We start from the raw sequence: 25120 nt of genomic DNA on the forward strand, positions 1-25120 counted from the left end.
GGAGCAGTGGAAACGCGTTCTCTGGAGTAATGAATCATGCTTCACCATCTGGCAGTCTGACGGACAAATCTGAGTTTGGCGGATTCCAGGAGAATGCTACCTGCCCCAATGCATAGTGCCAACTGTAAAGTTTGGTGGAGGAGGAAAAATGGTTCGGGGTTGTTTTTCATGGTTCGGGTTAGGCCCCTTAGTTCCAGTGAAGGGAAATCTTAACGCTACAGCATGCAATGACATTCTAGATGATTCTGTGCTTCCAACTTTGTGGCAACAGTTTGGGGAAGGCCCTTACCTGTTTCACTATGACAATGCCCCCATGCGCAAAGCAAGGTTTATACAAAAATGGTTTGTCTAGATTGGTGTGGAAGAACTTGACTGGCCTGCACAGAGCCCTAACCTCAACCCCATCGAACACCTTTGGGATGAATTGAAACGTTGACTGTGAGCCAGGTCTAATCACCCAACGTCAGTGCCCGACCTCACTGATGCTCTTGTAGCTGAATGGACGCAATGTTCCAACATCTAGTGGAAAGCCTTCCCAAAAGAGTGGAGGCTGTTATAGCAGCAAAGGGGGGACCAACTCCATATTAATGCCCGTGATTTTGGAATGAGATGTTTGATGAGCAGGTGTCCACATACTTTTGGTCATGTAGTGTGTATATATATACATACACACACACACACACACACACACAGATACACACACAGATACACACATGTATGCTCGCACGCACACATAATCCTGACCCCCCCCCGTCCTCTCTCCAGTCTTCCCCAGCTGATAGAGATAGTAGGCCGTGTTACTGTAACCTCCACTACGTGTGTCCATGAGTTCTCACGCTTCTTCTGGAGACTCTGCCGCACGTTTGGCAAGATCTTCACTAACACTAAGGTAAGAATGTCTACTGGTCTACTGTTAGCCTCGTGCTGGACACAATCTGCACTTTTCGATTCATTTCATTGGTGCTGACTATAGCGAGGTGTCCTCTCTCTTTCAGGTAAAACCACAGTTCCAGGATATCCTACGGCTCTCTGAAGAGAATGTTGGTAAGTGGAAGACACACACACACACACACACACACCTTTCGTAAACAATCTGTTTTATTGGGATTAGTAGTACTGGGTGTTTCCCTGCCTCTCCTCATCCTCTGAATATTTCAGAAGTTTAAACGAGCGTGTAATCCCGATGCCTCTGCCGTGTGTTTTTGTTTGTGTCTGGTCTTGTGTGCATGCCAACTATTCTCTTTCATAAACTTACTGAAGTGGAAATAAGTTACATGGTAGTATGTCTTTCTCTTTCTCCAGTGTTTGTATTCTCTCTCTCCTAGATGCTTTAACGGGGAATGCTGTTCTGACCAAGGCTACAGTTCCAGTCTATGCTACAGGTGTACTGATGTGCTACAATCAGGTAAACAAGGGGGGTTTTGTGCATAGGGACAGTGATCCGTCTTTCTAATAACTTGGTCGTTCCACTTTCATATTTTAGGTAGAAATTGTGGACAAATATAGAATTTATAAAAAAAAGCCTGTTATATTAAATGTACGTGCTCTTTAATATAGACCACATGGAAAATGCAATGAATCAGATGTTTCTATATGAAGGGAGACTTGCTAAAATGCTAACAGTGCATTATGACACCTGTGTGAATCCTCTGTTACTTCTAGGAAGATTTGAGCCCACTTAACCACAACATCTCTCCATGTTTCACCATCGTTGTCAAGCCCTAGTTATTTTGTTGCTTTGACCAAGTGGTTTCTGAAGAGGATTGTTCATTTATTTCATGTTATTAATCATTCATTTTAAGGAAGTCCCTCTACCTGTCCCTCATTCTAAGGTCAACCTTGTTGCGTAAACTGAATTCTCGTTTTAATATAGTTTTTTTTTATTCTAATGAGACATTGAACATCTAATAGTCAAATCATAGTGTAACAGAAGGTGATCTGGGTCTACTCCTTTTTGGCTATGTTCTGCTTTGTGGTGGAAAACTGAGTGAGTCCAGTCAACACTGTTAGACAGGCTAGAAATGTTTGAACAATAAAATGAATGTGAAGCTTGTGTTCAATTGCCACTCCCTGTTGCACACAACAAGTTCCATTCCCCCTGGCTGATTTTAATATGAAATCTTCAATACTGATTTAACCTTGTGATGTTGGAAAACGTGTTTGTTTATTCATTTGAACATGTGCTTTTCATGAATGTTACATTTTGTTGAAATAAACTACTAAAAAACCCAACTGTTGACACTCAGCATTGTGTGTGTGTGTGTGTGTGTGTGTGTGTGTGTGTGACGTGTGTTCCACCAGGATGAGGATCGTAAGCTGCTGGTTGGTTTTCTAGAGGACGTCATGACGACCCTGTCTCTCTCCCACGCCCCCCTGGACAGCCTCAAAGCCTCCTTCATAGAGCTCGGGTAATACACTCCCGGACAGACCCGGACGGACAGACGCCCACGGACAGACGCCCACGGACAGACGCCCACGGACAGACGCCCACGGACAGACGGACAGGGACGGACAGACGCCCACGGACAGACGCCCACGGACAGACGCCCACGGACAGACGCCCACGGACAGACGGACAGACGCCCACGGACACTGACAGACGGACAGACGCCCACGGACACTGACAGACGGACAGACGCCCACAGACGGACAGACGCCCACTGACAGACGCCCACTGACAGACGGACAGGCGGACACTGACAGACGGACAGGCGGACACTGACGGACGGACAGGCGGACACTGACGGACGGACAGGCGGACACTGACGGAAGGACAGGCGGACACTGACGGACGGACAGGCGGACACTGACGGACGGACAGGCGGACACTGACGGACGGACACTGACGGACGGACAGACGGACACTGACGGACGGACACTGACAGACGGACAGACGGACACTGACGGACGGACACTGACGGACGGACACTGACGGACGGACACTGACGGACGGACACTGACGGACGGACACTGACGGACGGACACTGACAGACGGACGGACACTGACAGACGGACGGACACTGACAGACGGACGGACACTGACAGACGGACGGACACTGACAGACGGACGGACACTGACAGACGGACGGACACTGACAGACGGACGGACACGGACAGACGGACACGGACAGACGGACACGGACAGACGGACACGGACGGACGGACACTGACGGACGGACACTGACGGACGGACACTGACGGACGGACAGACGGACACTGACGGACGGACACTGACAGACGGACGGACACTGACAGACGGACGGACACTGACAGACGGACGGACACTGACAGACGGACGGACACTGACAGACGGACGGACACTGACAGACGGACGGACACTGACAGACGGACACGGACAGACGGACACGGACAGACGGACACGGACAGACGGACACGGACAGACGGACACGGACGGACGGACACTGACGGACGGACACTGACGGACGGACACTGACGGACGGACACTGACGGACGGACACTGACGGACGGACAGACGGACACTGACAGACGGACAGACGGACACTGACAGACGGACACTGACGGACACTGACGGACGGACACGGACGGACGGACACGGACGGACGGACACGGACAGACGGACACGGACGGACGGACAGACGGACACTGACGGACGGACACTGACGGACGGACACTGACGGACGGACAGACGGACGGACACTGACGGACGGACACTGACGGACGGACAGACGGACACTGACGGACGGACACTGACGGACGGACACTGACGGACGGACACTGACGGACGGACACTGACGGACACTGACGGACGGACACTGACGGACGGACACTGACGGACGGACAGACGGACACTGACGGACGGACACTGACGGACGGACAGACGGACGGACAGACGGACACTGACGGACGGACAGACGGACACTGACGGACGGACAGACGGACACTGACGGACGGACGGACACTGACGGACACTGACGGACAGACGGACACTGACGGACAGACGGACACTGACGGACGGACACGGACGGACGGACACGGACGGACGGACGGACACGGACGGACGGACACGGACAGACGGACACGGACGGACGGACACTGACAGACGGACTGACAGACGGACAGACGGACACTGACGGACGGACACTGACGGACGGACACTGACGGACGGACACTGACGGACGGACACGGACGGACACGGACGGACGGACGCCCACGGACCGACGGACACTGACGGACGCCCACGGACCGACGGACACTGACGGACGCCCACGGACCGACGGACACTGACGGACGCCCACGGACCGACGGACACTGACGGACGGACACGGACGGACGGACACGGACGGACGGACACGGACGGACACGGACGGACGGACACGGACCGACGGACACTGACAGACGGACACTGACAGACGGACAGACGGACACTGACAGACGGACAGACGGACACTGACAGACGGACACTGACAGACGGACAGACGGACACTGACGGACTGACACTGACGGACTGACACTGACGGACGGACACTGACGGACGGACACTGACGGACGGACACTGACGGACGGACACTGACGGACGGACACTGACGGACGGACACTGACGGAAGGACACTGACGGACACGGACGGACGGACACGGACGGACGGACACTGACGGAAGGACACGGACGGACGGACACGGACGGACGGACACTGACAGACGGACTGACAGACGGACACTGACAGACGGACTGACAGACGGACAGACGGACACTGACGGACGGACACTGACGGACGGACACTGACGGACGGACACTGACGGACGGACACTGACGGACGGACACGGACGGACACGGACGGACGGACGCCCACGGACCGACGGACACTGACGGACGCCCACGGACCGACGGACACTGACGGACGCCCACGGACCGACGGACACTGACGGACGCCCACGGACCGACGGACACTGACGGACGGACACGGACGGACGGACACGGACGGACGGACACGGACGGACGGACACGGACCGACGGACACTGACAGACGGACACTGACAGACGGACAGACGGACACTGACAGACGGACAGACGGACACTGACAGACGGACACTGACAGACGGACAGACGGACACTGACGGACTGACACTGACGGACTGACACTGACGGACGGACACTGACGGACGGACACTGACGGACGGACACTGACGGACGGACACTGACGGACGGACACTGACGGACGGACACTGACGGACGGACACTGACGGAAGGACACGGACGGACGGACACGGACGGACGGACACTGACGGAAGGACACGGACGGACGGACACGGACGGACGGACACCGACGGACGGACACGGACCGACGGACACCGACGGACGCCCACGGACCGACGGACGCCCACGGACCGACGGACGCCCACGGACCGACGGACACCGACGGACGCCCACGGACCGACGGACACCGACGGACGCCCACGGACCGACGGACACCGACGGACGCCCACGGACCGACGGACACCGACGGACGCCCACGGACCGACGGACACCGACGGACGCCCACGGACCGACGGACACCGACGGACGCCCACGGACCGACGGACACCGACGGACGCCCAGGACCGACGGACACCGACGGACGCCCACGGACCGACGGACACCGACGGACGCCCACGGACCGACGGACGCCCCACGGACCGACGGACACCGACGGACGCCCACGGACCGACGGACGCCCACGGACCGACGGACGCCCACGGACCGACGGACGCCCACGGACCGACGTACGCCCGACGCGCACGGACGCCACGGACGACGCCCACGGACCGACGGACGCCCACGGGACCGACGCCCCACGGACCGACGGACGCCCACGGACCGACGCCCACGGACCGACGGACGCCCACGGACCGACGCCCACGGACCGACGGACGCCCACGGACCGACGGACGCCCACGGACCGACGGACACGGACCCGGACAGACGCCCACGGACCGACGGACACGGACCCGGACAGACGCCCACGGACCGACGGACACGGACCCGGACAGACGCCCACGGACCGACGGACACGGACCCGGACAGACGCCCACGGACCGACGGACACGGACACTGACAGACGCACACGGACCGACGGACACGGACACTGACCCACGGACACTGACCCACGGACACTGACCCACGGACACTGACCCACATACACGGACACTGACAGATGCCCACGGACACTGGCCCACGGACACTGACAGACGCACACGGACCAACGGACACTGGACCAACGGACACTGACAGACGCACACGGACCCACGGACACTGACCCACGGACACTGACCAATGGACACTGACCCACACACACAGACAGACAATAGTCAGAGATAATGGGTAATACCTGTGCAATAAGCAATGTATTGTTATTTACTTTGATCTCCCTCTGTCTTTTATCTTCTTCCCCTCTCTCTTTCTACCTCTCCCTCACTCTATCCCCTCCTTCCCTATATCTGTCTCCACCCTCTTTCTACCTCTCCCTCACTCTATCCCCTCCTTCCCTATATCTGTCTGCACCCTCTTTCTCTCGCTCTCTCTCTCTCTCCTTTCTCTCTATCCCGCATCTCTATCCTTTCTCCTCTTTCCTTTCTCCCTCTTTTCCCCTCCTCTCTCCATCTCTCTCTTCCTCCTCTTTCCTCTCTCTCCCTCTCTCAGAGCTAACCCAGTGTACCATGAATTGTTACTGAGGGTACTGTGGTATGGGGTGGTCCATACCTCGGCTCTGGTCCGCTGTACTGCTGCATGCATGTTTGAGGTACGACACCCTTCAGCAACACACCACACACACGTTAACTCACTGAACAAAGAACTTTATATTCTAGTGGCCGATGTCAGACCATGGATTCTAAAGGGTTTGCAGTTGTAATATGCAAACAGAACTATACTGGTTTGCCTCCATATGTCTTTCCCCTGCAGCAGCCTCTGCTTGTTATTGCCTGTCCGCTCTATGGCCTGATTTAGATTTGAATCGCTAAACCCTTCCCAGAGCCAGAACCACTTCCTTGTGAACACATAAGAGCTAGGGAAAAGCCTAGCACCGAAATGGAATAAGACCTAGATATAATACACTCTTGGTGAAGAGATGTAGCATTCTCCCTCTCCCCCTTCACTGTCATAGTGGTATAGACACCCCTCTCACCCTTCACTGTCATAGTGGTATAGACGCCCCCCTTCACTGTCATAGTGGTATAGACGCCCCCCTTCACTGTCATAGTGGTATAGACGCCCCCTTCTCTGTCTAAGTGGTATAGACGCCCCCCTTCACTGTCTAAGTGGTATAGACGCCCCCCTTCACTGTCTAAGTGGTATAGACGCCCCCCTTCACTGTCATAGTGGTATAGACGCCCCCCTTCACTGTCATAGTGGTATAGACGCCCCCCTTCACTGTCATAGTGGTATAGACGCCCCCCTTCACTGTCATAGTGGTATAGACGCCCCCCTTCACTGTCATAGTGGTATAGACGCCCCCCTTCACTGTCATAGTGGTATAGACGCCCCCCTTCACTGTCATAGTGGTATAGACGCCCCCCTTTACTGTCTAAGTGGTATAGACGCCACCCTTCACTGTCATAGTGGTATAGACGCCACCCTTCTCTGTCATAGTGGTGTAGACGCCACCCTTCACCGTCATAGTGGTGTAGACGCCACCCTTCACTGTCATAGTGGTGTAGACGCCCCCCTCCCACCGTCTAGGTGGTGTAGACGCCCCCCTCCCACCGTCTAGGTGGTGTAGACGCCCCCCTCCCACCGTCTAGGTGGTGTAGACGCCCCCCTCCCACCGTCTAGGTGGTGTAGACGCCCCCCCTCCCACCGTCTAGGTGGTGTAGACGCCCCCCTCCCACCGTCTAGGTGGTGTAGACGCCCCCCTCCCACCGTCTAGGTGGTGTAGACGCCCCCCTCCCACCGTCTAGGTGGTGTAGACGCCCCCCTCCCACCGTCTAGGTGGTGTAGACGCCCCCCTCCCACCGTCATAGTGGTATAAACGCCCCCCTTCACTGTCATAGTGGTATAGACGCGCCCCTCCCACCGTCTAGGTGGTGTAGACGCCCCCCTCCCACCGTCTAGGTGGTGTAGACGCCCCCCTCCCACCGTCTAGGTGGTGTAGACGCCCCCCTCCCACCGTCTAGGTGGTGTAGACGCCCCCCTCCCACCGTCTAGGTGGTGTAGACGCCCACCGTCTCATAGTGTTTGTGTGTGTGCCTACCATGCTGCTACTTCTTGTTGTTGTTTATCACTTTCTTTCTGTTTTTCTTTTTCCCCTCCCTCTCTCGGCGTGTTGCCATGACACTGCTGGCTCTGTCCATGCCCCGCCCCTGGGCTGTGACATCACTGTGACCTTTCGGCTGTGTTGTCCAATCAGCTGCTGGTGAAGGGGGTGAATGAGACGCTGGTGGCTCAGAGGGTGGTGCCCGCTCTCATCACTCTCTCCAGCGACCCTGAAATGTAAGTGTCCCCCTGCTGCCTCTTCTGGCCACCTCGACCCTACCTCCACCTCGCAGGAAGAACCCCACATCATCGGGAGATTTTGATTTGTTTAATAGTTGATTTGATTGGGGCAGACAATCAAAGTGCTCAGAATGCGAAATAAATACGACTCAAAGGTAAATAACGTGAACTAAATTGTGTCTCAACCTCCGGGATAGAGACACTGAGGCATTACAGCATGAATCCAATACAAAGTTGGTGCTCTCTCTAAAAATGTATATTTTCTTTGCTCTCTGATGGTTTCAAGTCTGTCTGACTCTGGGTAAAAAAAAAAAAAACTATTCTTTGGGATTTCTTCCTGTAGAGGTTGAGGTGCGGTCGATCGGTTCTGTGACGTTAATGTTGACTGTCACTAACACCACGCATCATCAGTGTGCGACATTACCCATCACAAGTTATTATTGGGTCACCAGCCTGCGTCACTAACCCACAACCCGGTCGTCACTATATAACCGCGCTTGAAAGGACGGAAATAGGATGCGTTCTAAATATAAAATGTGATTTTAAACACTAACCCAAATTCTTACCTCTAACCTAAACCATTTCATAAACCCAAACCTTAACTATAGACAATTAATACCAAATATCTAATGTACTGAAGATATTGGTGATTTTGTCCTTTCTGGCATAACCGTCCAGTAACTACCCAATCATGTTAATCGCATCATCAGTCTGCAACACTAACTCGACTCGCTCTCTGATTGGCTTCATTTCGAGGCATCCCAGCATGCTCAGCTGTAATGTCTTACCCCCTTTCCTCCTCCTCCTCACCCACTTTTTAGCAGACCCCCCCCCAGCCTCCAACCCTCAGGTCCTGATTGTCTTCACCTCTCTCTCCCTCCTAACCTCCCCTCTTCCTCTCTCCCTCGTAACCTCTTCCTTCCTCTCTCCCTCGTAACCTCTTCCTTCCTCTCTTCCTTCCCCTCTCCCTCGTAACCTCTTTCTCCCTCTCTTCCTCTCTCTCTTGGTTGGTGTTGGTCAGTTTTATATTGTTATTGTCAGAGCTGCACCTTGTAGTGTTTATAAAGCAGAGACCTGGCTCTATTGTAACTCCTGTCTGGTTTATAGTTCAGTTAGGATATCTACTATCCCTGCCTTTGGTACCATCATGGAGACGGTCACACACAAAGAGGTACCAACATCAATATTTACAAACAGATATACATGTACATACTACACACATGCATGAACACGTCTGGGTTGTATGTTTGAGAACAGGTGTGTGTGTGTGTGTGTGTGTGTGTGTGTGTGTGTGTATATACAGTTGAAGTCGGAAGTTTACATACACCTTAGCCAAATCTATTTAAACTCAGTTTTTCACAATTCCTGACACCACTTTATTTTAAGAATGTGAAACGTCAGAATAATAGTAGAGAGAGTGATTTTATTTCTGCTTTTATTTCTTTCATCACATTCCCAGTGGGTCAGAAGTTAACATACAGTTGTGTCCAAAGGTTTTGAGAATGACACAAATATTAATTTTCACAAAGTCTGCTGCCTCAGTTTGTATGATGGCAATTTGCATATACTCCAGAATGTTATGAAGAGTGATCAGATTAATTGCAAAGTCCCTCTTTGCCATGCAAATGAATTGAATCCCCCAAAAACATTTCCACTGCATTTCAGCCCTGCCACAAAAGGACCAGTTGACATCATGTCAGTGATTCTCTCGTTAACACAGGTGTGAGTGTTGATGAGGACAAGGCTGGAGATCACTCTGTCATGCAGATTGAGTTTGAATAACAGACTGGAAGCTTCAAAAGGAGGGTGGTGCTTGGAATCATTGTTCTTCCTCTGTCAACCATGTTTACCTGCAAGGAAATACGTGCCGTCATCATCGCTTTGCACAAAAAGGGCTTCACAGGCAAGGATATTGCTGCCAGTAAGATTGCACCTAAATCAACCATTTATCGGATCATCAAGAACTTCAAGGAGAGCGGTTCAATTGTTGTGAAGAAGGCTTCAGGGAGCCCAAGAAAGTCCAGCAAGCTCCAGGACCGTCTCCTAAAGTTGATTCAGCTGCGGGATCGGGGCACCACCAGTACAGAGCTTGCTCAAGAATGGCAGCAGGCAGGTGTGAGCGCATCTGCATGCACAGTGAGGCGAAGGCTTTTGGAGGATGGCCTGGTGTCAAGAAGGGCAGCAAAGAAGCCACTTCTCTCCAGGAAAAACATCAAGGACAGACTGATATTCTGCAAAAGGTACAGGGATTGGACTGCTGAGGACTGGGGTAAAGTCATTTTCTCTGAATCCCCTTTCCGATTGTTTGGGGCATCCGGAAAAAAGCTTGTCCGGAGAAGACAAGGTGAGCGCTACCATCAGTCCTGTGTCATGCCAACAGTAAAGCATCCTGAGACCATTCATGTGTGGGGTTGCTTCTCAGCCAAGGGAGTGGGCTCATTCACAATTTTGCCTAAGAACACATCCATGAATAAAGAATGGTACCAACACATTCTCTGAGAGCAACTTCTCCCAACCATCCAGGAACAGTTTGGTGATGAACTATACCTTTTCCAGCATGATGGAGCACCTTGCCATAAGGCAAAAGTGATAACTAAGTGGCTCGGGGAACACAACATTGATATTTTGGGTCCATGGCCAGGAAACTCCCCAGACCTTAATCCCATTGAGAACTTGTGGTCAATCCTTAAGAGGCGGGTGGACAAACAAAACCCCACAAATTCTGACAAACTCCAAGCATTGATTATGCAAGAATGGGCTGCCATCAGTCAGGATGTGTCCCAGAAGTTAATTGACAGCATGCCAGGGCGGATTGCAGAGGTCTTGAAAAAGAAGGGTCAACACTGCAAATATTGACTCTTTGCATCAACTACATGTAATTGTCAATAAAAGCCTTTGACACTTATGACATTTTTGTAATTATACTTCAGTATTCCATAGTAACATCTGACAAAAATATCTAAAGACATTGAAGCAGCAGACTTTGTGAAGATTAATATTTGTGTCATTCTCAAAACTTTTGGCCACGACTATACATGCAATTAGTATTTGGTAGCATTGCCTTTAAATTGTTTAACTTGGGTCAAATGTTTCAGGTAGCCTTCCACAAGCTTCCCTCAATAAGTTGGGTGAATTTTGGCCCGTTCCTCCTAACAGAGCTGGTGTAACTGAGTCAGGTTTTGTAGGCCTCCTTGCTCGTACACGCTTTTTCAGTTCTGCCCACAAATATTCAATAGGATTGAGGTCAGGGCTTTGAGATGGCCACTCCAATACCTTGACTTTGTTTTCCTTAAGCCATTTTGCCACAACTTTGGAAGTATGCTTGGGGTCATTGTCTATTTGGAAGACCCATTTGCGACCAAGCTTTAACTTCCTGACTGATGTCTTGAGATGTTGCTTCAATGTATACACATAATTTTCCTGCCTCATGATGACATCTATTTTGTGAAGTGCACCAGTCCCTGCTGCAGCAAAGAACCCCCACAACATGATGCTGCCACCCCCGTGCTTCACGGTTGGGATGGTGTTCTTCGGCTTGCAAGCATTTCCCTTTTTCCTCCAAACATAACGATGGTCATTATGGCCAAACAGTTCTATTTTTGTTTCATCAGACCAGAGGACATTTCTCCAAAAAGTACGATCTTTGTTCCCATGTGTAGTTGCAAACCGTACTCTGGCATTTTTATGGCTGTTTTGGAGCAGTGGCTTCTTCCTTGCTGAGCGGCCTTTCAGGATACGTCGTTATAGGACTCGTTTTACTGTGGATATAGAGACTAAAAAAGTACCTGTTTCCTCCAGCATCTTCACAAGGTCCTTTGCTGCTGTTTTGGGATTGATTTGCACTTTTCGCACCAATGTACGTTCATCTCTAGGAGACAGAACGCGTCTCCTTCCTGAGCGGTAAGGTGGCTGCGTGGCCCCATGGTGTTTATACTTGCATACTATTGTTTGTACAGATGAACGTGGTACCTTCAGGCATTTGGAAATGGCTTCCAAGGATGAACCAGACTTGTGGAGGTCTACAATTCTTTTTTTTCCTGAGGTCTTGGCTGATTTCTTTTGATTTTCCCATTATGTCAAGCAAAGATGCACTGAGTTTGAAGGTAGTCCTTGAAATGCATCCACAGGTACACCTCCAGTTGACTCAAATGATGTCAATTAGCCTGTCAGAAGCTTCTAAAGCCATGACATCATTTTCTTGAATTTTCAAAGTTGTTTAAAGGCACAGTCAAGTTAGTGTATGTAAACTTCTGACCCACTGGAATTGTGATATAGTTAATTCTAAGTGAAATAATCTGTCTGTAAACAATTGTTTGAAAAATGAATTGTGTCATGCACAAAGTAGATGTCCTAACCGACTTGCCAAAACTATAGTTTAACAAGAAATTTGTGGAGTGGTTGAAAAACGAGTTTTAATGACTCCAACCTAAGTGTATGTAAACTTCCGACTTCTAGTGTGTGTATGTAATGTAATGTAATGTGTGTGTGTGTGTGTGTATGTATGTATATATATATATATATATATATATGACTTTGGGTGTGTGTGTATGTCCCAGCTGTTGGAGCGTGTGAAGATGCAGCTAGTGTCGTTCCTGGAGGACCCACAGTACCAGGACCAACACTCTCTACACATGGAGATCATCAGGACCTTTGGCCGGGTCGGACCCAACACTGAGCCACGCTTCAGAGACGAGTGTCAGTACTGTCGCACGCTAATGCAAAGGCACACACAAAAAAAGGGGCTCATACACACACACAGAGAGTAATAGTGTGTTTTTCATCTTTCAGTTGTGCTCCCCCACCTCCACAAGCTGGCGTTGGATAACAACGCCCAGGCTACAGAGAGGAAGAGGATAGACATCGCTACTCAGCTGTTTGAGGCCTACAGCGCTCTCTCATGCTGCTGTGTCCTTCACCTTCTGTACCACCAACGTGTGTGTGTGTGTCCTGCTACGGTGTGTTCAAAACTTAGCTCACCCTTTATTCATCGTTGAGGCAAACAGCTACATGTACCAAGTTGAGTAACTTTTAATGTAACTTTTTTAGAGCAGTGTCTCAGATTCTGTCTTCAGAATAACACGACCTAGGTCAAGACTAGGTTGCTGTAGTCAGACTAGGTTGCTGTAGTCAGACTAGGTTGCTGTAGTCAGACTAGGTTGCTGTAGTCAGACTAGGTTGCTGTAGTCAGTGGGTCCTATGGGACAGGGGGTTAAAAGTTCACTATTTGTGGTTCTGGGCTTAACTTGCCCTGTTTTGTTAGAGATATATATATATATATATATATATATATACTGAATTAATTTTCTATTATAGCTGTATGTTTGTCTGCCTTCAAACTTTTTTAGTTGATGTCAATCATTTTATCTATACTAAAAGGTCTTTGGCATCAGCTTTGATCTTTGTTTGTGTGTGTGTGTGTGTGTGTGTGTGTGTGTGTGTGGTTGCCTATCCCGTTGGTGAGTGGAAAAAGGAAAATAAACTCTCCATTTTGGCACTGTAGGCTGATTACAGGGTTGACTGAGCAGAGGGAGGGAGTTAGAGACAGACTACAGCCCACAGAGAGAAGGAGCGCGAGGGAGAGAGAAAGAGACCACAGCCCGCCTTAGAGAGAGGGAGAAGCCAGGAGAGAAAATGAGAGAGGGAGAGCTGCCTCCAAGCCTTTGGTCAGAGTTCCCAGCATAGGGCTCAGTACGTGGGCATGCATGCACGTCCTTCCCTGAATGTGTTCCCAAAATGGTGTGGTTCCACACGGGCATATTTCACAGCTCAGAGACCTCCCTAACCTCCTCTTTGGTGACCTTCATACACCCACCCACCCACCACATACCCACCACCTGGTGACCTTCATACACCCACACCCACCCACCACCACATACCCACCCACCACCTGGTGACCTTCATACACCCACATCCACCACCACCACCCACCCACCCATCACATACCCACCACCCACCCAGCTGGCTGAGGCTTGGTACTGTGTGATTATAGCAGGCTATACTGGGGGTCTCATGTAGCTTTGGTCACAGTGGCTAAACCCCTAACAGATTGCTCACTATCAGAGCCTGGGGCTGTGACATCATCAGTGTGCGACGAGCCAGTGGAAGTACTGTGGCCCTCTGGGTAATGTAGTCATGTACCATCCTCACTAATCTTACCTACTTGTGTTAGTGTTTGGTTGTCAAGTGTTCACTGTTGTTAAACTCTGTGTACTGTAAGTGTTCAGTTGGCAAGTAGGTTTTGTAAAACTCTGGTGTCTGGTTGTCCAATATTAGTGTAGTTAAACTCTGTTAGTCTTCAGTTGTCCAGTAAAACATTTACATTTTAGTCATTTAGCAGACGCTCTTATCCAGAGCGACTTACAGTAGTGAATTCATACATTTCATTTCATACATTTAATTTTTTTTCCATACTGGCCCCCCGTGGGAATCGAACCCACAACCCTGGCGTTGCAAACACCATGCTCTACCAACTGAGCTACAGGGAAGGCATTTATTTAAACTCTGTTAGTGTTTGGTTGTCCAATATGTGTTGTTAAACCCCTGTGTTAGTATTTAGATGTCTGGTAAGTTTTGTTCAACTGTGTTAGTGTTTTGTTGTCCTCTCCTTGACTTCTTGTTCCAGTCATCTCAGAGGAGCTTGTGGTGAATCACTTCCTGCCTGGCCTGAGGTGTCTAAGGACGGACATGGAACAGCTATCTCCTGAACACGAGGTACACACACTCACACTCACATTGACCATACAGTAGCTCTTCCAAACTACATCAACTGACCTGTTTCCCATGCCAGCTAAAGACCAGCTGATTCCCTGTCCCAGACCACTCACCACACAGCGTGATGTTGTCTCCAGGAGGGAGACTCACCAGGCATATTTTCCACTGTGTGTCTTGTTGCAGGTGATCCTGAGCTCCATGATCAAGGAGGGGGAAACAAAGATAGAGAACAGAGGGATCGGACAGGCTGTAGGGTGAGTACTAACACGCACCATTAAAACAGCACCCATGTGTCTGTGTGCTATGTCAGAGCATTCAAAACACACACACACTTTCCTAGCCTGCTGGTTTTGATCCCAAACATGAGTCTTTTTATACATTTTTTGGGGTCATTTAGCAGAGGCTCTTATCCAAAGCGACTTACTGTAGTGAGTGCATACATTTGTATATGTTTTCCGTACTGGTCCCCCCTGGCGAATCAAACCCACCATCCTGGCGCTGCAAGCGCCTTGCTCTACCAACTGAGCTACGCGGGACTTGCCGGGTCACATGACCCTCTGGAAGCCTGGCTTCAGAAAACAGGTTAGCGAAACCGTGGCTTTAGATACAGATCAGTGGTGAGGGAGGAGGGTAGAAAGCCTTCAAAGAGCATTGGGACCCATCCGTAGTGTGGGTGAGAGGAGGGGAGTTTAGGGTGGAGTACAGGAAAGAGCATTGGGACCCAGCTGTAGTGTGGAGGAGGGGAGTTTAGGGTGGAGTACAGGAAAGAGCATTGGGACCCAGCTGTAGTGTGGAGGAGGGGAGTTTAGGGAGGAGTACAGGAAAGAGCATTAGGACCCAGCCGTAGTGTGGGTGAGGGAGGAGTACAGGAAAGAGCATTAGGACCCAGCCGTAGTGTGGGTGAGGGAGGAGTACAGGAAAGAGCATTAGGACCCAGCCGTAGTGTGGGTGAGGGAGGAGTACAGGAAAGAGCATTGGGACCCAGCTGTAGTGTGGGGGGGGGGTAGGGTGGAGTACAGGAAAGAGCATTAGGACCCAGCCGTAGTGTGGGTGAGGGAGGAGTACAGGAAAGAGCATTGGGACCCAGCTGTAGTGTGGGGGGGGGGGGTAGGGTGGAGTACAGGAAAGAGCATTAGGACCCAGCTGTAGTGTGGGGGGGGTAGGGTGGAGTACAGGAAAGAGCATTGGGACCCAGCCCTAGTATGGGTGAGAGGAGTTTAGGGAGGAGTACAGGAAAGAGCATTAGGACCCAGCTGTAGTGTGGGGGGGGTAGGGTGGAGTACAGGAAAGAGCATTAGGACCCAGCTGTAGTGTGGGGGGGTAAGGTGGAGTACAGGAAAGAGCATTAGGACCCAGCCGTAGTGTGGGTGAGGGAGGAGTACAGGAAAGAGCATTAGGACCCAGCCGTAGTGTGGGTGAGGGAGGAGTACAGGAAAGAGCATTAGGACCCAGCCGTAGTGTGGGTGAGGGAGGAGTACAGGAAAGAGCATTAGGACCCAGCCGTAGTGTGGGTGAGGGAGGAGTACAGGAAAGAGCATTAGGACCCAGCCGTAGTGTGGGTGAGAGGAGGAGGGATGTGGGTGCGTGCGCCATCAACATTTGAACTCTGAGGCTGTAACCTAGCAACACACACACAATAGTTTTCTGCCTTTTGTTGTTTTTAGGCTGTTTTTCTCTTCATGTTCAATTATAACTTTAAAATGTCTGTCATCATGTTTTTAGAATCAGTCATCATCATGTCATAATGCACAGTGTCAGAGACAACAGTAATAACTTTAGAATCTCTGTCATCATAATGCAGTGTCAGAGACAACAGTTAACTATAATCTCTGTCATCATAATGCAGTGTTAGAGACAACAGTTATAACTTTAGAATCTCTGTCATCATAATGCAGTGTCAGAGACAACAGTAATAACTTTAGAATCTCTCATCATAATGCAGTGTCAGAGACAACAGTTATAACTTTAGAATCTCTGTCATCATAATGCACAGTGTCAGAGACAACAGTAATAACTTTAGAATCTCGGTCATTGTAATGCACCGTGTTAAAGACAACAGTAATAACTTTAGAATCTCTGTCATCATAATGCAGTGTCAGAGACAACAGTAATAACTTTAGAATCTCTGTCATCATAATGCAGTGTCAGAGACAACAGTAATAACTAGAATCTCTGTCATCATAATGCAGTGTCAGAGACAACAGTAATAACTTTAGAATCTCTGTCATCATTATGCAGTGTCAGAGACAACAGTAATAACTAGAATCTCTGTCGTCATAATGCAGTGTCAGAGACAACAGTAATAACTAGAATCTCTGTCATCATAATGCAGTGTCAGAGACAACAGTAATAACTAGAATCTCTGTCGTCATAATGCAGTGTTAGAGACAACAGTAATAACTAGAATCTCTGTCATCATAATGCAGTGTCAGAGACAACAGTAATAACTTTAGAATCTCTGTCGTCATAATGCAGTGTTAGAGACAACAGTAATAACTTTAGAATCTCTGTCATCATAATGCACAGAGTCAGAGACAACAGTAATAACTTTAGAATCTCTGTCATCATAATGCAGTGTCAGAGACAACAGTAATAACTAGAATCTCTGTCATCATAATGCAGTGTTAGAGACAACAGTTATAACTAGAATCTCTGTCATTGTAATGCAGTGTTAGAGACAACAGTAATAACTAGAATCTCTGTCATCATAATGCAGTGTTAGAGACAACAGTTATAACTAGAATCTCTGTCATTGTAATGCAGTGTTAGAGACAACAGTTATAACTAGAATCTCTGTCATTGTAATGCAGTGTTAGAGACAACAGTAATAACTAGAATCTCTGTCATTGTAATGCAGTGTTAGAGACAACAGTAATAACTAGAATCTCTGTCATTGTAATGCAGTGTTAGAGACAACAGTTATAACTAGAATCTCTGTCATCATAATGCAGTGTTAGAGACAACAGTTATAACTAGAATCTCTGTCATTGTAATGCTGTGTTAGAGACAACAGTTATAACTAGAATCTCTGTCATTGTAATGCAGTGTTAGAGACAACAGTTATAACTAGAATCTCTGTCATCATAATGCAGTGTTAGAGACAACAGTTATAACTAGAATCTCTGTCATCATAATGCAGTGTTAGAGACAACAGTTATAACTAGAATCTCTGTCATTGTAATGCTGTGTTAGAGACAACAGTTATAACTAGAATCTCTGTCATTGTAATGCAGTGTTAGAGACAACAGTTATAACTAGAATCTCTGTCATTGTAATGCAGTGTTAGAGACAACAGTTATAACTAGAATCTCTGTCATTGTAATGCAGTGTCAGAGACAACAGTTATAACTAGAATCTCTGTCATCATAATGCAGTGTTAGAGACAACAGTTATAACTAGAATCTCTGTCATTGTAATGCAGTGTTAGAGACAACAGTTATAACTAGAATCTCTGTCATTGTAATGCAGTGTTAGAGACAACAGTTATAACTAGAATCTCTGTCATTGTAATGCAGTGTTAGAGACAACAGTTATAACTAGAATCTCTGTCATTGTAATGCAGTGTTAGAGACAACAGTTATAACTAGAATCTCTGTCATCATAATGCAGTGTTAGAGACAACAGTTATAACTAGAATCTCTGTCATTGTAATGCAGTGTTAGAGACAACAGTTATAACTAGAATCTCTGTCATTGTAATGCAGTGTTAGAGACAACAGTTATAACTAGAATCTCTGTCATCGTAATGCAGTGTTAGAGACAACAGTTATAACTAGAATCTCTGTCATCGTAATGCAGTGTTGGAGACAACAGTTATAACTAGAATCTCTGTCATTGTAATGCAGTGTTAGAGACAACAGTTATAACTAGAATCTCTGTCATTGTAATGCAGTGTTAGAGACAACAGTTATAACTAGAATCTCTGTCATCATAATGCAGTGTTGGAGACAACAGTTATAACTAGAATCTCTGTCATTGTAATGCAGTGTTAGAGACAACAGTTATAACTAGAATCTCTGTCATCGTAATGCAGTGTTGGAGACAACAGTTATAACTAGAATCTCTGTCATTGTAATGCTGTGTTAGAGACAACAGTTATAACTAGAATCTCTGTCATTGTAATGCTGTGTCAGAGACAACAGTAATAACTAGAATCTCTGTCATTGTAATGCAGTGTTAGAGACAACAGTTATAACTAGAATCTCTGTCATCATAATGCAGTGTTGGAGACAACAGTTATAACTAGAATCTCTGTCATTGTAATGCTGTGTTAGAGACAACAGTTATAACTAGAATCTCTGTCATTGTAATGCTGTGTCAGAGACAACAGTAATAACTAGAATCTCTGTCATTGTAATGCAGTGTTGGAGACAACAGTTATAACTAGAATCTCTGTCATTGTAATGCTGTGTTAGAGACAACAGTGATATCTGATGATAGGATCCAGCCCTGATATGGGCCTGTTTTATCACATCTCTCAACAAGCATGTTACTTCTAAGCCGCTCAACTCCAGCATTTTACTGTGTTTCATAACATTCATTTCAGTATTGACCATATGTCGTTGTGATGTTGTTACTGTGTCTATCTGCTGTTGTTCAACCCCAGTTAGGCATAGAGGGGGGAAAAAGAGGAACTCTCTTAACTGTCAGTCAGTAGACAACAGAAGGAAGTGTTACTGTTAACACTTAAGCAACTGCTTTTACCAGTCTAGCTATATGGACACAAGGTCAAGGCAAAGAAATGAGAATTTTATAATCGGACTGTTAACAGCAGCACCGATCTGAATTGGATGTTTAGGGAGACAAAGAATATTGAGATTATAGACAAAACATTCTAGATGAATGATAGGTACACTGAATGGTTTTTACAAGCTATATAATAATTTCCCATTCTACAGGCTATACACTGTAAGCTACAGTCTGCTCCAAATATATTGTTTTGGCTCTGTACTCTGAAGTGATAGAATGACTATGAGGTTGAAGTGCAGACTAGCAGCTTTAATTCGAGGGTATTTTCATCCATATCGGGTGAATCATTTAGAAATTACAGCACTTATTGTACATAGTCCCCACCATTTTAGGGGTCCCAAAGTATTGGGACAAATTCACTTGTGTATGAAAGTAGGCAAAAGTTAAGTATTTGTTTCCATATTCCTTCTAGAGTGCAATGATTACATCAAGCTTGTATCTCTACAAACGTGTTGGATGTTTGCTGTTTGTTTTGGTTGCGTTTCAGGTGATTTTGCACCCAATAGAAATGAATGGTAAATAATGTATTGTCATTTTGGAGTCACTTTCATTGTAAATAAGAATCAAATATGTTTCTTAACACTTTTACATTAATGTGGATGCTACCATGATTACGGATAGTCCTGAATGAATCGTGAATAATGAGTGAGAAAGTTAGACCCACAAATATCATACCCCCAAGACATGCTGACCTCCCCTGTTATTGTAATGGTGAGAGGTTAGCATGTCTTAGGGGTGTGATATACAATGCTAACCTCCCCTGTTATTGTAATGGTGAGAGGTTAGCATGTCTTAGGGGTGTGATATACAATGCTAAACTCCCCTGTTATTGTAATAGTGAGAGGTTAGCATGTCTTGGGGGTGTGATATACAATGCTAACCTCCCCTGTTATTGTAATGGTGAGAGGTTAGCATGTCTTGGGGGTGTGATATACAATGCTAACCTCCCCTGTTATTATGATGATGAGAGGTTAGCATGTCTTGGGGGTGTGATATACAATGCTAACCTCCCCTGTTATTGTAATGGTGAGAGGTTAGCATGTCTTGGGGGTGTGATATACAATGCTAACCTCCCCTGTTATTGTAATGGTGAGAGGTTAGCATGTCTTGGTGGTAGGATATTTGTGCGTCTAACTTTCTCATACAAAACATTTGGAACACCTGCTCTTTCCATGACAGACTGACCAGGTGAATCCAGATGAAAGCTGTGATCCCTTATTGATGTCAATTGTTAAATCCACTTCAGTCAGTGTAGATGAAGGGGAGGAGACAGGTTAAATATGGATTTTTAAGCCTTGAGTCATTTGAGACATGGATTGTGTATGAGTGCCATTAAGAGGGTGAATGGGCTAGTCAAGAGAACTGCTACGCTGCTGGGATTTTTAAGCTCAACAGTTTCCCGTGTGTATCAAGAATGGTCCACCACCCAAAGGACATCCAGCCAACTTGACACATCTGTGGGAAGCATTGGAGTCAACATGGGCCAGCATCCCTATGGAACGCTTTCGACATCTTGTAGAGTCCATGCCCCGACGAATTGAGGCTGTTCTGAGAGCAAAAAAGAGGGGGGGTCCTCAATATTAGGAAGATGTTCTTAATGTTTGGTGTACGCCGTGTATAATCTATCCCATTGTGCAGTATATAGTCTAAACTCAACAAAAACGTCCCTTTTATCAGGACCCTGTCTTTCAAAGATAATTCGTAAAAAACCAAACAACTTTACAGATCTTCATTGTAAAGGGTTTAAACACTGTTTCCCATGCTTGTTCAATGAACCATAAACAATTAATGAACATGCACCTGTGGAACGGTCGTTAAGACACTAACAGCTTACAGACAGTAGGCAATTAATGTCACAGTTATGAAAACTTAGAACACTAAAGAGGCCTTTCTACTGACTCTGAAAAACACCAAAAGAAAGATGCCCAGGGTCCCTGCTCATCTGCGTGAACGTGCTTTAGGCATGCTACAAGGAGGCATGAGGACTGCAGATGTGGCCAGGGCAATAAATTGCAATGTCCGTACTGTGAGACGCCTAAGACAGCGCTACAGGGAGACAGGAGAGACAGCTGATCGTCCTCCGGGGGCAGACCACGTGTAACAACACCTGCACAGGATCGGTACATCTGAACATCACACCTGTGGGACAGGATGGCAACAACAACTGCCCGAGTTACACTAGGAACGCTCAATCCCTCCATCAGTGCTCAGACTGCCCACAATAGGCTGAGAGAGGCTGGACTGAGGGCTTGTAGGCATGATGGGGGGGTAAAAATCTAAGTAACAGTCAGTATCTGGTGTGGCCACCAGCTGCATTAAGTACTGCAGTGCATCTCATCCTCATGGACTGCACCAGATTTGCCAGTTCTTGTTGTGAGATGTTACCCCACTCTTCCACCAAGGCACCTGCAAGTTCCCGGGACATTTCTGGGGGGAATGGCCCTAGCCCTCACCCTCCGACCCAACAGGTCCCAGACGTGTTCTGTGGGATTGAGATCCGGGCTCTTTGCTGGCCATGGCAGAACACTGACATTCCTGTCTTGCAGGAAATCACGCAAAGAATGAGCAGTATGGCTGGTGGCATTGTCATGCTGGAGGGTCATGTTAGGATGAGCCTGCAGGAAGGGTACCACATGAGGGAGGAGGATGTCTTCCCTGTAACGTACAGCGTTGAGATTGCCTGCAATGACAACAAGCTAAGTCCGATGATGCTGTGACACACCATCCCAGAGCATGACGGACCCTCCACCTCCAAATCGATTCCACTCCAGAGTACGGGTCTCGGTGTAACGCTCATTCCTTCAATGATAAACGCGAATCCGACCATCACCCCTGGTGAGACAAAACCATGACTCTTCAGTGAAGAGCACTTTTTGCCAGTCCTGTCTGGTCCAGCGACGGTGGGTTTGTGCCCATAGGCAACGTTGTTGTCGGTGATGTCTGGTGAGGACGTGCCTTACAACAGGCCTACAAGCCCTGTCCAGACTCTCTCAGCCTACTGCGTACAGTCTGAGCACTAATGAAGGGATCATGCATTCCTGGTGTAACTCAGGCAGGTGTTGCCATCCTGTACCTGTCCCACAGGTGCATCATTCTGATGTACCGATCCTGTGCAGGTGTTGTTACACGTGGTCTGCCACTGCGAGGACGATCAGCTGTCTCCCTATAGTGCTGTCTTAGGCGTCTCACAGTATGGACATCGCAATTTATTGCCCTGGCCACATCTGCAGTCCTCATGCCTCCTTGTAGCATGCCTAAGGCACGTTCACGCAGATGAGCAGGGACCCTGGTCATCTTTCTTTTGGTGTTTTTCAGAGTCAGTAGAAAGGCCTCTTTAGTGTCCTAAGTTTTCATAACTGTGACCTTAATTGCCTACCATCTGTAAGCTGTTAGTGTCTTAACGGCCGTTCCACAGGTGCATGTTCATTTAATTGTTTATGGTTCATTGAACAAGCATGGGAAACAGTGTTTAAACCCTTTACGATGAAGATCTGTGACGTTATTTGGATTTTACGAATTATCTTTGAAAGACTGGGTCCTGAAAGAGGGACATTTTATTTTTTGCTGCCTTTATAATCTATATCCCAGTGTGCAGTATATAATATAATCTATATACCAGTGTGCAGTATATAATATAATCTATATCCCAGTGTGCACTATATAATATAATCTCTATCCCAGTGTGCACTATATAATATAATCTCTATCCCAGTGTGCACTATATAATATAATCTCTATCCCAGTGTACATGGTATCATCAATATAACCATATACTGTATCTGTATATCTGTGGACCAATGATGATGCTATGTTTAACCGCTAATACATATTTACGTGTGTTCAAACTGGGTATGTTTCTGTTCCTGTAGATCTGTGTCCATCGCTGTCAGTCTGGTTGGGGAAGACGCCAAGACCAAGTTCCTGAGTAAGATGGGTCAGCTGACCACGTCCGGTGCCATGCTGGCCAACGTTTTCCAGAGAAAGAAGTGATCCTTCTTCCACCGCCGAACCGCCTAGCAGCAAGCGCACTACATATCCCATGAGCCTCCGTTGTCTGGAGCCCAGGCTCCAGTGATGGGCCAGATCAGGGTCTCTGCTCGAACACCTGAATGCATCCTTCACTCCTCCCTAACTGGACAGGGGACAGCACTGAGCGCTAGGAGGAAAGGAAGGAAGGGTGCCCTTTTTTACACATTTGATCAGGTCCAGGTTGTATGTCAATAGTCTGAAGTGGCTTCCTCTCCTCGTCTCAAGGAGAGGAATTCATTATTATATTATTGAGATACAGCCACTAAGATTTGGCCAACTGGGTTTGTTTTAGAATTTTTACAGGTGCCATGTTGGCACCAAAAGCTTTCTGAACGTTCCAGTCCAGTTAGAATTTTAGTGCTGTTCTTTGTCAGAATGTGATTGTTCCGGAACCTTTGTGTCAACATGGAGAGGAGTAGCTAACGAACTGACGTCTGTATGTTGTTCATGGCTTTGGGGAATTGCCTACTTGAAGTCAAAATCGTCTGCCTTTATTTCATCACGTCTCTCGTTGTTTTGATATTTTATAAATGATTTAAGACTTAATTCCTCCAAAGAAATCTGCACTTCACTTTTTTATTACTTTCTCTTTATTCTGTTTTGATTTCAGAGTCTTATTATAGATGATGTACATCCACATCACTACCTTTCATTGGATTTGTTGTATTTCTGTTGGAAATGTGAAGCCAAAGAGAAGAACACTGATTGTCTTCCTTAATCCCTCTCTCTCTCTCTCTCTCTCTCTCTGTCTCGTTCTCTCTCTCTGTCTCGTTCTCTCTCTCTGTCTCGTTCTCTCTCTCTGTCTCGTTCTCTCATTCTGCCGTTCTGCCTCTTTCTCTCTCTTTCTCTCTCGTTCTGCCTCTGCGGGTTTCAGTGTCTCTGGTGGTTATCTTCTAAAGTGTCTGTTTGGTTTATTTTCTTTTTGGGATCATTTTAATTACATGTTATGCTCTACAAGTAAAGTGTATGATACACTGAAATGAAGAAGGCGGAACCCATATTGTTATGTACATTTGAAATTGGTGTCATGAAATAATAAAACACAAAACAAACAATTGTGTACTCATGTACACCTGCTTATGCTGATTATTGTGTGTGTGTATATGTATGCATGTAAAAACATCCTTTTAATACAGAGCTCAAAGTTTCAGCAGGTGTTCAGAGTAATAAACCTTGGTAAATACAC

The 25120-nt window shown here is 47.7% G+C and overlaps 1 protein-coding gene across 4 annotated transcripts in view; it reads left to right on the plus strand.

Moving 5' to 3' along the window:
- The window catches only part of LOC115195408 (RAB11-binding protein RELCH homolog), a 55470-nt gene extending 30452 nt beyond the window's left edge, over positions 1-25018 (plus strand). For 2 of the 4 annotated variants that reach the window (XM_029755237.1, XM_029755238.1), the window contains 12 exons: positions 766-889; positions 996-1044; positions 1326-1405; positions 2302-2408; positions 6656-6755; positions 8361-8443; positions 9554-9617; positions 13003-13141; positions 13235-13351; positions 15069-15157; positions 15341-15411; positions 23775-25002. In XM_029755237.1, coding sequence (XP_029611097.1) covers positions 766-889; positions 996-1044; positions 1326-1405; positions 2302-2408; positions 6656-6755; positions 8361-8443; positions 9554-9617; positions 13003-13141; positions 13235-13351; positions 15069-15157; positions 15341-15411; positions 23775-23895 — 1144 coding nt within the window. In that variant the 3' untranslated portion in view covers positions 23896-25002. Of the gene's footprint in view, positions 1-765; positions 890-995; positions 1045-1325; positions 1406-2301; positions 2409-6655; positions 6756-8360; positions 8444-9553; positions 9618-13002; positions 13142-13234; positions 13352-15068; positions 15158-15340; positions 15412-23774 lie in introns of all 4 variants that reach the window. The other 2 variants (XM_029755236.1, XM_029755234.1) reach the window with 1 other exon arrangement.
- The last annotated feature ends 102 nt before the right edge of the window (positions 25019-25120 follow it).

The sequence above is a fragment of the Salmo trutta genome, chromosome 6, assembly GCF_901001165.1.
Source record: "Salmo trutta chromosome 6, fSalTru1.1, whole genome shotgun sequence".
Classification (NCBI taxonomy): Eukaryota; Metazoa; Chordata; class Actinopteri; order Salmoniformes; family Salmonidae; genus Salmo; species Salmo trutta.